Source organism: Festucalex cinctus, chromosome 2 (assembly GCF_051991245.1).
Source record: "Festucalex cinctus isolate MCC-2025b chromosome 2, RoL_Fcin_1.0, whole genome shotgun sequence".
Classification (NCBI taxonomy): domain Eukaryota; kingdom Metazoa; phylum Chordata; class Actinopteri; order Syngnathiformes; family Syngnathidae; genus Festucalex; species Festucalex cinctus.
In genome coordinates, this window is record NC_135412.1 from 11,804,506 (window position 1) to 11,819,803 (window position 15,298).

The following is a 15,298-nucleotide window of genomic DNA, read 5'->3' on the forward strand; positions in this document are numbered from 1 at the left end:
AAGTCACTGTTACATCATGCCGGTTCGTGACAAAAAGAAGCCTCTTATCATATCACCTCACCAGTAAGGAAGACATTGTCAACTGATAGAAGATAGTTGTGTGTTATTGCGGTCTCACTGATTGCTGCTTCGGATGGCAAAATGCTAAAGTCGACGTACTGTATACATGCTGGGGAGGAAGACGAAAAGACAAAAGTTATGTGTCAACATTTGGAGTGTTCAAAATTAAAACACTGATTATACAGAACATGCATGAACCTCTTTTATAATAATAATTATTAAATCTGTTTAACCACAATAATTTATTTGAGACTGAGAATGCCTTTTGCAAGAGTGTTCTGGACAAGACCAGCAGCAGTAACACATAACAGATATTCAACCATCACTATATGTAAGACACACATGATAAATACATAGAAGTACAAAAATGTAGCCATAGTGATTATTAGGGGTGTGAATTGCCTAGTACCTGACGATTCGATTCGTATCACAATTCACAGGTCACGATTCGATTCGATACCGATTAATCCCGATACGAATGGTCACGATTCGATACCGATTAATCCCGATACGAATTTATAAGTCGATTGTTGCGATTTTTTTCCATTCAAATTTAGAAAATACTATCAGTAAATTTGTACATGTACACTGTAAGATTTGTATGAATATATTTATCTAAAACTTGAGGCTTATAACCGTGAGCCACTGTACACAAACAGTTTGCAATCTGTTTCACATTTGAACAGCATTAAAATAAAAATATTAAGGCTTAATGTGCCGTTCATATAACATTCTTCCATGCTCAAGGTGTGAATCCTAAAAAAAAAAAAAAAATCGATTCTGCCGATTATTGAATCGATTCGAGAATCGCACGATGTAGTATCGCGATATATCGCCGAATCGATTTTTTTTTAGCACCCCTAGTGATTATAAAACCAGTTCAATCCCCTTAAAACAACTACAGCCAGAAATGTGAAAACACCGAAAAGTGTTCGGTGAGAGCAGCTCCTTTGTTTTTAGGAGCTTCCCAGTTAAACACGTTCTGTTAACTTTCCAGTGATGATAAAAACAAACCCTGCAATCTAAGGCCATAAAAACATAAAATCATCAACTAGAAAAAGAAATACATTTATAGACAAAGAAAGAGCGCAAGTAACTCACTGTACTGGCCTAAAGGTGCAAAAGTTTCAGTATGTTAAGTCTACATGGTTTTGAATATGTACATGATGTTACAGTTGGGAAAAAAAAAAGATCACAACAACAAATTATATCATAATGGAGAATTACCAAAATAAAAGAGTGTAGCAAGTTTAATTTCAGAGTTCAGCATGAGGAAGCTGCAAACATGAGGAATAAAAAAATGACAGATTGCATGTGAGGAACCAAATGCACCATAAGAGCATTTATCAAGATGTTCTTATCTACAGGATGAGTATTTACATAACCTCAGTTGCGCTATCCTGATTTATGTTTAAAAAAAAAAAAAAAAGATACCATCGAAAGTGCTCAACTAATGGGTTGCTTTTCTCAGCGGAAATTATGCTTCTGAGAGCATCTCTCTCACCACGGCGGCGTGTAGCCTTTGTCCCTCCTAACGGCCCTATAAAACCCACTTCGACGCAAGGAACGAACACAGCCAGCCAATTGTACAAGACCAGGTAAGATGTTTTCAGCTTCTTGCAGTGGAATTTCAATTTCTAATCATTTTAAGAAGAATTGATATCTCTGATCATCTCTGTTCATAGCTGCAGGCCACAAACATGGCTCACCTAAAACTATTGGTTGGTAAGTTGATTATTTCATATTTTAATAAAAGGAAGACATATACCAGTGGTGTCCAAACTACGGCCCGGGGTTAATAATTTAAAATAAAAAAATAAAAAAAAAAATAAAAAAATAAAAAATAATAAAAAAATAATAATAATAATAATAATAATAAAAAAAAATAAAAAAAAAAAAAACTACGGCCCGGGGGCCATTTGCGGCCCGCCGCCCATTTTTTAGTGGCCCGCTACATATGCTAAAAATGGCATTTGACTCAGTTCAAATAAAATAAAAACAAAAATGTTTGGGGATGGTCAAATTAAGAAGGGCGGGTATCGAAAAACAGGTGCCATTAAAGGTTATTTTAGTTAACTAAAACTCACAAAAAAACTAAAATTAAAAAAACAATTTCATTCACGAAATAAAATAAAAACGAAGATGCTTTTAAAAAAAAGAAAACAAACTGAAACTACATTTTATGTTTACAAAACTAACTAAAATAAAACTATAATTATAGCAAAAATCTCCTTTAGTCTTTGGTAATTAATTTATTGCATGAGCCTTTGGGGATGATTTTAAGTGTGATTTTTAGTAGACTTATTTTCATATAAACCGGAATAATGATGTCACGCCCATGGTGTTTTTTAAATATTGCGCACAAGTAATAAAAAAAAAAAAAAAACTAATAAAAAAAACTAAAACTAATACTGAAACTAACTAAACTAAAACTAAGCATTTATTAAAGAACTAAAACTAATAAAAACAAACTAACAGAACCACCCTAAAAACTAATTAACTAACTAAATTTAAAAAAAAAACTCAAAACTAAAAATAAAAACTAAAATGAAAAATTCCAAAACTATAACAACCCTACTGCCATATTACAAATAAATTGGTTTATATACTGTAGCATTTTTCTAAATATGCAAAAGCACAAATAAATTATTTGTACAATTTTTAGGACTAAACACAATTTCTCTTCATAACATTATGTGGCCCTTGTGTCGTTCTGATTTTCTGTATGTGGCCCTCAAATGAAAAAGTTTGGACACCCCTGACATGTACAGTAGCATAACGTCGATATCCATAATCATTCTGAAATAACTTTTTCAGGACTGTCCCTCTTGATGTGCCTTCAAGTTGGTATGTCCTTGACTATTTTCCCTTTACCCTTTTCACCACCAGCGGAAGGTTTATTCATTTCATTCCTCTTTTTTCCTACAGTTTCCTCCAGCAAACTGGTGTGTTACTACACCAACTGGTCCCAGTACAGGCCAGGTGTCGGAAGATATACGCCAGAAAATGTGGACCCCCACCTCTGTACACACCTGATCTATGCATTCTCGATCATCAGCCCATTAAATGAGCTGACAACGTTCGAATGGAATGATGATGTTATGTATAAATCCTTCAATCAACTCAAGAACAAGTAAGTTCTGTCAGTCTATGATTATGTTCGCATGAAAGTGTCAAGCAAATGCAAATGTTTTATGACTTCCCTGACAATATGTCAATCAAACCTGAACATAATTTGTGTAGGCCCATCAAGTGCACTTGTGCTTGTATACAGGACTGTCTCAGAAAATTTGAATATTGTGATAAAGTCCATTATTTTCTGTAATGCAATTGAATAAGCAAAAAGGCCATACAAACCCACTGAAATATTGCAAGCCTTTTATTGTTTTAATATTGCTGATTATGGCTTTTTTTTTTTACTTGGTCTGAGGAAATATTCTAATATTTTGAGATAGGATATTTGAGTTTTGTTTAAGCTGTAAGCCATAATCAGCAATATTAAAATAATAAAAGGCTTGCAATATTTCAGTTAATTTGTAATGAATCCAGAATGTATGGCATTTTTAATTAATAATTGCATTACAGAAAATAATGGACTTTATCACAATATTCTAATTTTCTGAGACAGTCCTGTATTGTACAAATGATCAAAAATATCAATGATATAGTGATTAAAGCTGTGAAAAACATTTTTTTTTTTTTTACTGAGCCTGCGTACAAACAGTTTACAGACCCCAAACCACCCAACCCTAAATAAAAACAGAATACAATGATTTGTAATTCTTTTTTAACCAATATTCAATTGAACACACTATAAATAAGATGTTTAATGTTCAAACTGATTATCTTTATTTATTTATTTATTTATTTGTTAATATTTCAACCGACATGCTCTACTAATCAAGAGGACCAGATATTTTTTTCCCAAACCTAAATACAGAACAAAACGAAAATAATGTTTTTCGACTCAAGGTGTCTTTGTGGAACAATCTGGATTATAAAACGAGATCATCTCAGTCTATTTGTATTTTTCTTTTTTAAATGTATAAAAGGACAACTATTAGGAAAATATATTTAGCACAAGGTCATGCAGTTGAATTATTTTATTTAATTGTTACTTCGAAAGCGTCTTACTGTGTGCTGTCATTTATTCTGTGTTGATTAGAGGCAGATATCACAAATTTTACTTCTTTCTAGCCCCTTTCATTTATTGTTTTCTTTTAAAGAATTAAATATTTATAATATAATATAATATATCTAATAAATTAAATAATATAATATAATATAATATAATATAATATAATTTTTTTTTTTTTTATTAAATTGATCCTCACTCAAACACAGAATCCTTTCTTCGTTAGTATAGTGGATAGTAGGGGTGTGAATTGCCTAGTACCTGACGATTCGATTCGTATCACGATTCACAGGTCACGATTCGATTCGATACCGATTAATCCCGATACGAATTTATAAGTCGATTCTTGCGATTTTTTTCAGTCAAATTTAGAAAATACTAATCAGTAAGCTTGTAGAGTGTAAGATTTATATGAAAATGTATTATTTATTTATCTGAAATTTCAGTCTTATAGAGGTTGTAATCTGTTTCATGTTTAAACAGCATTAAAATAAAATATTAAGGCTTAATGTTCCGTTCATATAACATTCTTCCATGCTCAAGGTGTGAATCCTAAAAAAAAAAAAAAAAAAAAAAATCGATTCTGCCGATTATTGAATCGATTCGAGAATCGCGCGATGTAGTATCGCGATATATCGCCGAATCGATTTTTTTTTAACACCCCTAGTGGATAGGGTTAGCACGTCCGCTTCCCAGTTCTGAGGTCTCCGGTTCGAGTCCAGGCTCGGACCTTCTTGGGTGGAGTTTGCATGTTCTCCCCGTGCCCGCGTGGGTCTTCTCCGGGTACTCCGGTCTCCTCCCACATTTCAAAGACATGCATGGCAGGTTAATTGGGCGCTCCAAATTGTCCCAAGGTGTGCATGTGAGTGTGGATGGTTGTTCGTCTCTGTGTGCCCTGTGATTGGTTGGCAACCAGCCCAGGGTGTCACCCGCCTACTGCCCAGAGCCAGCTGAGATAGGCGCCAGCAACCCCCGCGACCCTTGTGAGGAATAAGCGGTCAAGAAAATGGATGGATGGATGGATGATCCTCACTCCAACCTTGCTCTGCGGCAGAATGTTCCAAACTAGCGGTTTTTTTGTTTTTGTTTCCCAGTCTATTGTTACCTCTGTCTCAGCTTTTTTGAAACATAATGCAGGCATCCAATTCAAAATGAGACATTTGCAAAACAAACAAACAAACAAAAAATAGTATTCATTAATCAGTATGAACGTTAGTTATCTTGTCTGTAGTGAATTCAATTGAATATACAGTAGTTTGAAAATAATTTGCAAATCATTGTAATGCTTGTTTTTACATTTTATACATCACAACTTCATTGGAATTGGCGTCTGTACTTTCTATCTCACTGTTACAGAGCAAGTGGAGACACAGGTTAACGATATACACTGTATATCATACAGTACACTGGGATAGGTTGCAGCTCAGGTTTAAGAACGGGGGGAAGCTGCAATAGATTTCAAATGACAGTAGTGTGATGATTTGATATGATTTATTCTACAACTATGCTCACACCAGTATAAGATGGTGAGAATCAAAACAAAAACTTACCTCAACTGGAAAGCGTGATACACTCAAGCACGGCCATGACACAGCGAGCTATAGAACACACGGGCCTGTAAAGTGCTTCTCAGGCTGCCACGTAAGTGCTTGAACATGATCAGGTGAAGTAAATGAAAGCCAACAACAAGCACACGGAAACTGGCACTACTTGTAACATTCTGAAGATGAGAACCAAGTAAACGGAAAGCAGGCGAGAAACTAGGACAGAAAGACAAAGAAGTTAAGCCAATTAAAGCTTATTGAAAATTCCATCCATTCTCATAAAGGTTCAAGATGTGCTGGAGCATATAATATGACAGACGTCTTTGGGCGAGACACATGGATACACCCTGAACTTGTTGCCAGCCAACCTCAGGGCAAAAACAGATAAACACAGTCACACCTGGACTATTTAGTCTTCAATTAACCTACCATGCATGGAATTGAAATGTGTTGCTACCGTACTTCATGTCAATTAGTTGCTGTCAATCAACACTTTTAAGTTAATCAAATTAATTATGAATGTGGTGGTCACACAGAAACCCGCAGCTGAAGACTTTGCTCGCCGTTGGTGGATGGAACTTTGGAACTGCACAGTAAGTTTCCAACTCTTAACACCCTTGGATTCATTAAATATTTAAAAAAAAAAAAAAAAAATGAAAAAAAAAAAGTTTTTTTTCTTTTGTACTATGCAGTGCAGCCTTTTCCTTTCTGTACCACAATGAGATGGTTTGTCAGCAAATTACAGTACAATCAGTAAAAGTGAAATGTGAATCTTACCTAATCTCTTGCAATCATTCTTACACATGCACAAAGGTGTCACTTTCAATTTAGAATAATTGTCCAAACTTAAGTGACAGTTTACACCGCCACATGTACTTACAACACATGTACACCACATGTACCGCATGCACAGTACTTACAGTCAAACCTCGGTTTTCGAACATAATTCGTTCCAGAAGGCTGTTCTAAAAGCGATTTGTTCGAAATCCGAAATTTTTTTTCCCATTTTAATTAATGTAAATAATTTTAATACGTTCCATGTCTAAAAAAAACTTTTTCTAATTTTTTTTTTTTTTTTTTTTTTACTATTTTACACCATAAACTGCACTGTATTGTTTACCATAAATAGAAAACGGGAGAAATAGACACTGTTTTATTTAGATATCCTATCTAAAATGATGAAAAAACAAAACAGAATGCAAACATTTCTTTTTTAAATTCAATAGTTCTGTGCACTACTTTCCTCTTTTCTTCACCAGCTTTACCACTTGCACTTGTTTTCTTTGGACCCATGATTAGGGGCTAATACACAATGCAAAACTTTAATAAAAAAAAAAAGATTTGCATAAATAACAATGAAAAGGTCTGCTCCAAACGATCTTTGAACACGAATGTGCTACGGAGGAAGCATCCTGGGCATTCGAGTTAGCTCGGCTCCCGAGTGAGTCGCGTTCAGGTACGCTCGGCTTTTTTCAGTTTGGTTGAGAGCTGAATTTTTAGACGAGTTCTGAGACATAAAATTCTCAAATTTTCCGGTTGAAAACCGATTTGGTTGAGAACAGAAGCGTTCGAAAACCGAGGTTTGACTGTATTTGGCAAAATGACTCAGCAATTTGACTGTTATTTCACTTTTGAACTGGGAGATGTACCAAAAGCTACCAAGGGGGGGGGAACGTAAGCTCCATCGTACAAGGTTTCTCATTCCTCCAGATTTACCACCATGGTTTCCACTCCTGCCAACCGCCAGACATTTATCCAGTCTTCCATTAAGTTCTTGCGACAGTACGGCTTCGATGGGCTGGACATGGATTGGGAGTACCCAGGTGCCCGAGGAAGCCCACCGGTGGACAAAGAGAGGTTCACAGTGCTTTGTCAGGTCAGCTATCAGAGCAGAACATGAAAATGACTTGAGCTATTATCTTGAAAAATGACTGCAAATTGTTGTACAATTACATGTAGGAATTAATGACTGCCTTTGAAGAGGAAGCGAAACGGACAGGCCGACCGCGCCTGCTGCTCACGGCTGCAGTTGCGGCTGGAAAGGCAAACATTGACAATGGTTATGAGATTGCCAAAGTGTCAAAGTGAGTCATTTTTTAATTCCTTTAATAGCCTACTTTTGGTCACAGCACGTTATGTGGTGTCTAACAGGATTCTAGACTTCATCAATATTATGACCTATGACTTCCACGGAGCATGGGACCCGGTCACCGGTCACAACAGCCCCCTGCACCGCGCCTCTTCCGATTATGGGGACAACATCTACTACAATGTTGTGAGTGCCGTTTTCACTTAAAACTCATTCACTGCCATTGACGGTTATACACGTCAAAAATCCATTTATTATTAACTGGACTGGCAGTGAAAGAGTTTTAACTGCCTTCCTGTCCAACCTGCAAATGCAGTTTTACACAAACATGTTTCTGCCACTTTTCTTAAAGGATTTTGCAATGAAATACTGGCGAGATCAAGGAGCTCCCCTTGACAAGCTCAACGTTGGTTTTGCGACATACGGTCGAACATTTCGCACAGTTTCAGCATCTAACGGTGTTGGCGCAGCCGCCGCTGGACCGGCCTCAGCTGGGACCTACACGCGAGAAGCTGGATTCTGGTCTTACTATGAGGTCGGTGAACATTTACCGCACACGTTTGTTTCTTCACTATCGTCAGTGAGCAAGACTCATGGCAATTTTCAACCAATATACCACTCATCCCATTCAATCAGTTTTGCAATCAAAGCTTCATTTGCTAATCACTTTTCAAGAATGGGCAATGAAGCACAAAGTGCTGTACATAATAAATGCAACCAACACGGAACAAATACAATAAGCATACAGATGCCTACACACGTACACATGCACAAGTTATTGGATTTGTACATACAGTACACGCACACGCACGTATATATATTTTAGAGTAATAAAATAAAATATGGGAGTAAAATGAGTAAGTAAAACAAAACAAGAAAGTAAAATAAGGAATCGTTATCTTGCCATCAGCTCTTGTGAGGAAACACCAGAGTAAAAATAACTAAATAAGTAAAAAATAATTAAACTATAAAGGACAATATACAATGAAAAAATAAACATAATCAGATAAAAAGTTAACGGTAATAAATTGACATAAGAATATGAATTTAAGATCAATATATATGCTGAGGCCCGATGCGCCTCATCATCTCCAGCTGCCAGAACGACCAGACTTGTAAGTTACAATAACCATGCTAAGGCAAGGCAGCTTTATTTTTAAAGTGTGTTTCACACACAAGATGCTCTTCACATAAAAGTACATTTAAAAACAAAACAAAGACATTGAAAATCAACGTAAAGAAATAAAAAAGTAGCTTGCTAAAATTACTAAAAGAGTGTACATCCATCCGTCCATTATCCGTACCACTTATCCTAACTAGGGTCGTATTATATATCAAAACGTATTTTGATGAAAAAAATCCGGCCTTGTCATCCAACATCAATATTTGACCTTACAAATGTGCTTTTGCGATAATAAGAAAAAATAATAATGAAACACACTTCTACAGCTGGTGGAAAGCCTTCCCAGGATGTACTGACATCATTTAAGAACACTATACTGTATAAAGACAGGAAATTAAAATAAATAAATAATTGAAAATATCTTCAAATAGCGACCATTGTTATTCTTAAATGTAGCTCGGTGTGCTTTTCTAAGTAGGAACTCGTTGGAAAATTCAACACTTGCAAGACGAGTATCAGACCTCCAACTTTTCCATACTGACTCACATACAGCCTGATTTGCATGTTGTCGCTTAAAGGGATCCTTCGGCTTTTTTAACATGAATCTCAATTTGATCCTCACCTCCCGTGTGTGCGATCAGCACTGACTTACCCCTGACAGCGTTCTGTGACACGCGTTCTGGTTCGGCGTTGGACGAGAGGAAAATAGTCCAGCAAGCTGGCTGGGGTCTCGGAAATAAAGCGTTTTTCTTCTAAAAACTATTTGTTTTCAAAAGCGTGATACATTTCCATCACAATACTCGGACCCGTCGCCATGGGCGGGCCTTGGGGGTCCGTGCCCGCCCTGTCAGTCAGCCGTGCCCGCCCTAGCAAGATGACTCACTAACTATTCGTCCTATCAGTCACGTAAACTTGCGCCTTCTGTTTTAAGTAAAGCATGGCGTGCCAGCCAACCACATACCTCCTTTCAAGTTTGGCTTTGATTGACAACTAAGCAAGCCAATTACAATCCGGATCACGAGGGCTGGGGTGGGGTGGGGGGATGACGCGCTCTGCAGACGTGCCTTAGCCAAATCTACTTCCGGGTAGATAGTGCGCATTTGCCGGCTGGCGCTGGCACAAAGACTGAGCAGTGAGCACGTCGTGCGGCTTTAATGGGAGCCACCAAATGCCAAACCTCGATCCAGGATGACACAGTTGACATCATTGGGAATCCTGAGTCCACTGGTTACGTTTACAAGTGGGTGTCAAACTTTTATTTTAATTAGTCAAGCCACACAGCACGGATGAATTGTAGCAATACACAGTATGCAGTTAACAGACCCAAGCAGTCACACATACACAACAACAACTAAGGAGCATAAAATTATTTATCACTAAAGCAGTTGCAGTACAATGTGAGTTGAATTCTCTTTTTTTTTATTGCCAAGTTTGTTCATGTTGATGACTGTCACTAAGTTCTAATAAATAAAAACAGCACTTTACACATCCTTTTGGATTGATATTCTGCTTAGTTTTTCACTGAACCCATATGTTGTTTCTGTATATCATCGACATAATTTCCAAATCACTTTAAAACATCAATTGCTGCATACAAAGTGCTGTGCATGGAATAGAAATGAGTCTTTTAGTAGACACAAGTGAAATAAAATAACACAAAATAAAATTAATTAGAGTAAATATAAGTAGATAAGTATACACGCAAATAAAATACTAAAAAAAAAAAATCTGAACAAGTATAGAAATAAAATAACACAAAATACAGAAGGCACCATAAAAAAAGTAAAATGATGTGAAGTCTCATGCTGAGTCAAATATCAAAGAATAGAGATGTCTGGCAAAAATGAAAGGAAATTGTGTCCATATCGTGCAGCCCTAATTCAACATGCAAATGAAGGCAACTGATAGCCAATTCCAGATAGAAGGGGCTGGGTCACAGAGTCATTCATTCGGACATAGTTGTTTATAGAAGTGAAGAGTGGATTTGTTTCAAATGAACTTTTGAGTTGAATAAATGCAAAATGAACTACACATTTTCTTTCAGTTTGTCTTTTAGATTTCAGAACGAACTGCCGCTTTTAAGTGACAGTAAATATTTCTGAACACTTTTGCAGTTTTCACAATGCCGCTGTTAAACCTGATGAACATTAGATTTAGGTTGATAAAGTGTGCCCCCCCCCAAAAAAGGTAATTTCTTTCTGGTGACGGGTCTGACAATACTCTTTTTCTGAATAAAATCAGACGCCATTACCGCCAGCCACTACTTTTCGGTTCGTTCGTATCACTGTGCGGCGCCCTGTAGAACGCTAACCGACGCACTGCAGCCAGCTAGCTGATACTTCCGCCGAAAAGGCAAAAAACTTCAGGCGGAAGTATCAGCTAGCTGGCTGCAGTGCGTCGGTTAGCGTTCTACAGGGCGCCGCGCAGTGATACGAACGAACGAACAGAAAAGTAGTGGCTGGCGGTAATGGCGTCTGACTTTATTCAGAAAAGAGTATTGTGATGGAAATGTATCACGCTTTTGAAAACAAATAGTTTTTAGAAGAAAAACGCTTTATTTCCGAGACCCCAGCCAGCTTGCTGGACTATTTTCCTCTCGTCCAACGCCGAACCAGAACGCGTGTCACAGAACGCTGTCAGGGGTAAGTCAGTGCTGATCGCACACACGGGAGGTGAGGATCAAATTGAGATTCATGTTAAAAAAGCCGAAGGATCCCTTTAAGCGATTATGACAGACACACCCAGTCACTTGTCATGGTGCAGATTGTTTGAACGGCTTCTATACTTCATTTCAACAGATTTGCACTTTCCTCAGTAATGGAGGAAGTCTCCATTGGATCGAGGAGCAGAAGGTGCCGTATGCCGTTCAAGGCAACGAGTGGGTTGGCTTTGATAACAGACAGAGCTTTGAAATCAAGGTAATAAATGGCCTACTTCCATGAATGTTGAACTAATTATTATGTAAGTAGAATACCAATAGAGCATTTTATCTGTGTTTATGGAGACAAGTACTTTGTGCCAACTGGCCTCATCAAGCCAAGGAGATAAAGAGATCATATTTATCAAATGTTTTGCCTTTACAAAGATAATATAATCTTCACTTTTTGTTTGAGACCATCATACATGTTTCCATCTCACAGCATGTGGATGTGTCGGGTTTCTCCACACGCTAATGAGGCTTCAAATTATTCAATTACAAATGTGAACACCAAACAAAAAAGAATATTTGGCATATTTTTCACGAGAGTAACTCGGGTCTGCTGCCAATCCCAAAGATGCATGTCCGTACAAGTGATGCAAAATTATGGTTTCTGAACCATGCGGTATAACCGCTACTTCCGCATACATATTTCAATCGACATCGTCCGCAATGCATGGACAATGTTATTATGCAAATAGACGTGAGTTCTGTTTGAACTTTCTACAGTCAATAAAAGACATTCTATTTGTGTCACTCGACACACTAATAAAGTAGTCGGTTTCCTCGTACCAAAAGTGTGGTTCTGTCCTGTGTCGTCTTTTTTTTTTTTTTTTTTTTAGATGGGTTGTGTGCCAGATTTGCAGATTTAGATTACAGTACTGGCCAAAAGTTTGGACACACCTTCTGTGTGTTCCAAAAAAGAAATGACTTTTTGTGCTGATTTTCTTTCCCACAAAGCTTTTCTTCAAAGCCTTTTGAAACTGAAGCACGCTATCAATGATGTCCCACAGACACAGTACCTGAAAGATGAACACTTTGGCGGGGCTTTTGTCTGGGCTCTGGATCTTGATGATTTTGCAGGACATTTCTGCGGACAAGGAAGCTATCCGCTCATCAGTTACCTGCGCTCTCTTCTGAATTCAGGTCTGGAATTCTTCTCGAAACAATCAAATCTGTTGAACAAGTCAAATAGCTTGTGATTAATCCAGTTCAATGATCATCTACTATCTTGTTAGATGTAAAGCCACCACAGTCAACCACAAACCCACCAAAGACCACAACTGAACTAACTGAAATCACAATGGCACCAGAGATCCCAACGACGACAAAGACCACAATTGCACCATCCCAAAGCGCCACAACAACCGGGACTGCACCAACCACAACTATCGCAACTGGAAGTGACTTCTGTGCCGACAAGGCTGACAACCTTTATGAGAATAGTCATGACAAAAACTCCTTTTATCAGTGCTTCCACGGCCGCACGTACATCCAGAAATGTCCCGCTGAACTTGTTTTCAACAGCAAATGCAAGTGCTGTGATTGGCCGTAATAAATATGAAATCATCGCCTTGCTAAAACAATGCAGTATGTTGTAAATCCTTCATTTAAGGGGAATATTATTCAATGTATCCTACAAACACAATCACAAAACTTTCTGTTTATGGTCACAACATAAGTCAGATATCATCTGTGCTGCAGCATATGTACACTACATCATCTGGAGGTTTTTGTATTCTGACTGTTATTAAACTACGTCATTGGTGTCAATGTTTTTTTTTGTGTGTGTGTGTGTGTGTGTCCTTTTAGCATGTCAGTTTTTGGTCACAACAGTACCACATTATGCACATACAACACTACCAGGATATCCACCCAACTTGTTTTGCTCGAAAAACAGAGTTGAACTGATAAATGAAACCACATCAGACCTTGCCATATATATCCATCCATCCATTTTCTTGACCGCTTATTCCTCACAAGGGTCGCGGGGGGGTTGATGGCGCCTATCTCAGCTGGCTCTGGGCAGTAGGCGGGGGACACCCTGGACTGGTTGCCAGCCAATCGCAGGGCACACACAGACGAACAACCATCCATACGCACACCTACGGACAATTTGGAGCGCCCAATTAACCTACCATGCATGTCTTTGGAATGTGGGAGGAGACCGGAGTACCTGGAGAAGACCCACGCGGGCACGGGGAGAACATGCAAACTCCACCCAGGAAGGCCGGAGCTGGGAAGCGGACGTGCTATATATATATATATATATATATATATATATATATATATATATATATATACTTAATCTTAATCATTATAGCAATACCAAATAAATTCAACAACAAATTTGGCAAAATTCAAGACAGTCACATGGTCCAATAACATTCGAACAATAATATTTTGCTGAAATGATCTGTGTGTGTGGGGGGGGGGATCAGTCCTCTCTGTGTTGTACCTCTCATAGGGGTGGCACGACTTTGATTTCATATCGAAATCAATTGAAATTACTTCCCGATTTCGAGCCTCAAAATCAAAGAGTATTGACGATCCTCCCACCCCCGTTCTCCCCCTCCTCCCAGGTGCAAAAAAAAAAAAAAAAAAAGCACATGACGATGACAGGTCATACTGAGTCAGTTTCCTTAACACCAGTATATAACTATGGGATTGAAACTTCACATCTATGAATCATATACAAGTGATCATTTATCATAAATACTAAAGGAAGCACTACTAGAATGGAAATTGGACAAAATACCAACATATCTGTAACCACGGACAATGGTAATGGTAAATGGACTTGAATTTATATTAACAATACAACATTTTGTGAATAAAAACAATACTTGTAGACTAGACTAGTCTAAAAAAATAACATCAGCCTCTGTGTTGTCAGAAAAAAACAGCAAAAATACTAAATGAATCGAGAATCGAATCGTGACCTAAAAATTGAAATCGAATCGAGAATTTGCCACCCCTAGTACATAAAGCTCATTCTTTATTTTGGTTCATAAAAGGTATTGCATTAATAAATCAGAGAAACACTGTTAAATCCTGAGTGAGCTCTATCTAATCTATAGGCCAATTTATACGTGGTCTCCACAACAGGAACCTGAAAGAGGTTGACGACCTCAAAGAAAGTCAACAAGGTTTGAATTACGCATCTTGTCGTGACTGATTGGCTTCGGAGAAAGATACACGCCTCAGACATTATAGATTCCTTAAATGACTTTTGTCGGCCAAAAGAACAGAACATTTGCCAAAACTACACACCCACTTTATTGTGAGTTGATCATACTTACACAACTAATTGCTAATCATGCACCCCCGTAATTTAGGTTAACTCATTCACTCCCAGCCATTTTCACAGAAGCAGTTCCGTTCGCTCCCGGCTGTTTTACTGGATTTTGACTGATTTTGCATGGCCCACAGAATAAGCGAAGTGCGCATTAAGTTTGCGCATGCGCGGGGGAAAAAACGAGGCTACCAACTACCCTAAATTTGAATGGCGGAGATTAGCGTGGTGACAATCTTTGCGTAACTGTACACTTTAAAGCTTGCAAGTCAACTTCCCCGATGTCAGTAAACCACATTCTATGCATGTTAATAAACAACAGCAACTTTCCAGCGGTTGAAACGTTTCTTTCAG

The 15,298-nt window shown here is 37.8% G+C and overlaps 1 protein-coding gene across 2 annotated transcripts; it reads left to right on the forward strand.

The window, feature by feature from the left end:
• The first annotated feature begins 1,614 nt into the window (after positions 1–1,614).
• Positions 1,615–13,422, forward strand: LOC144013726 (acidic mammalian chitinase-like). Of its 2 annotated transcripts, XM_077512894.1 has the most exons (12): positions 1,615–1,658; positions 1,746–1,785; positions 2,878–2,907; positions 2,989–3,193; positions 6,276–6,332; positions 7,450–7,615; positions 7,699–7,823; positions 7,891–8,014; positions 8,181–8,363; positions 11,750–11,869; positions 12,663–12,795; positions 12,888–13,422. In XM_077512894.1, the coding sequence occupies exons 2-12, from the start codon at positions 1,761–1,763 to the stop codon at positions 13,202–13,204; spliced, it is 1,485 nt and encodes a 494-aa protein (XP_077369020.1). In that variant the 5' UTR covers positions 1,615–1,658; positions 1,746–1,760; the 3' UTR covers positions 13,205–13,422. The 2 variants fall into 2 exon arrangements, with proteins under 2 accessions (XP_077369020.1, XP_077369021.1); XM_077512895.1 differs by lacking the exons at positions 1,615–1,658; positions 1,746–1,785; positions 2,878–2,907; positions 2,989–3,193; positions 6,276–6,332 and adding an exon at positions 7,142–7,195.
• Positions 13,423–15,298: the final 1,876 nt, after the last annotated feature.

Excerpts from the sequence above, each read along its gene's own strand:
- LOC144013726 (XM_077512894.1), top strand. The coding sequence starts at position 1,761 with ATGGCTCACCTAAAACTATTGGTTG. Across the intron at positions 3,194-6,275 it reads TTCAATCAACTCAAGAACAA|AAACCCGCAGCTGAAGACTT; the intron begins GTAAGTTCTGTC and ends GTGGTCACACAG. Across the intron at positions 11,870-12,662 it reads GACAGAGCTTTGAAATCAAG|ACACAGTACCTGAAAGATGA; the intron begins GTAATAAATGGC and ends GATGTCCCACAG.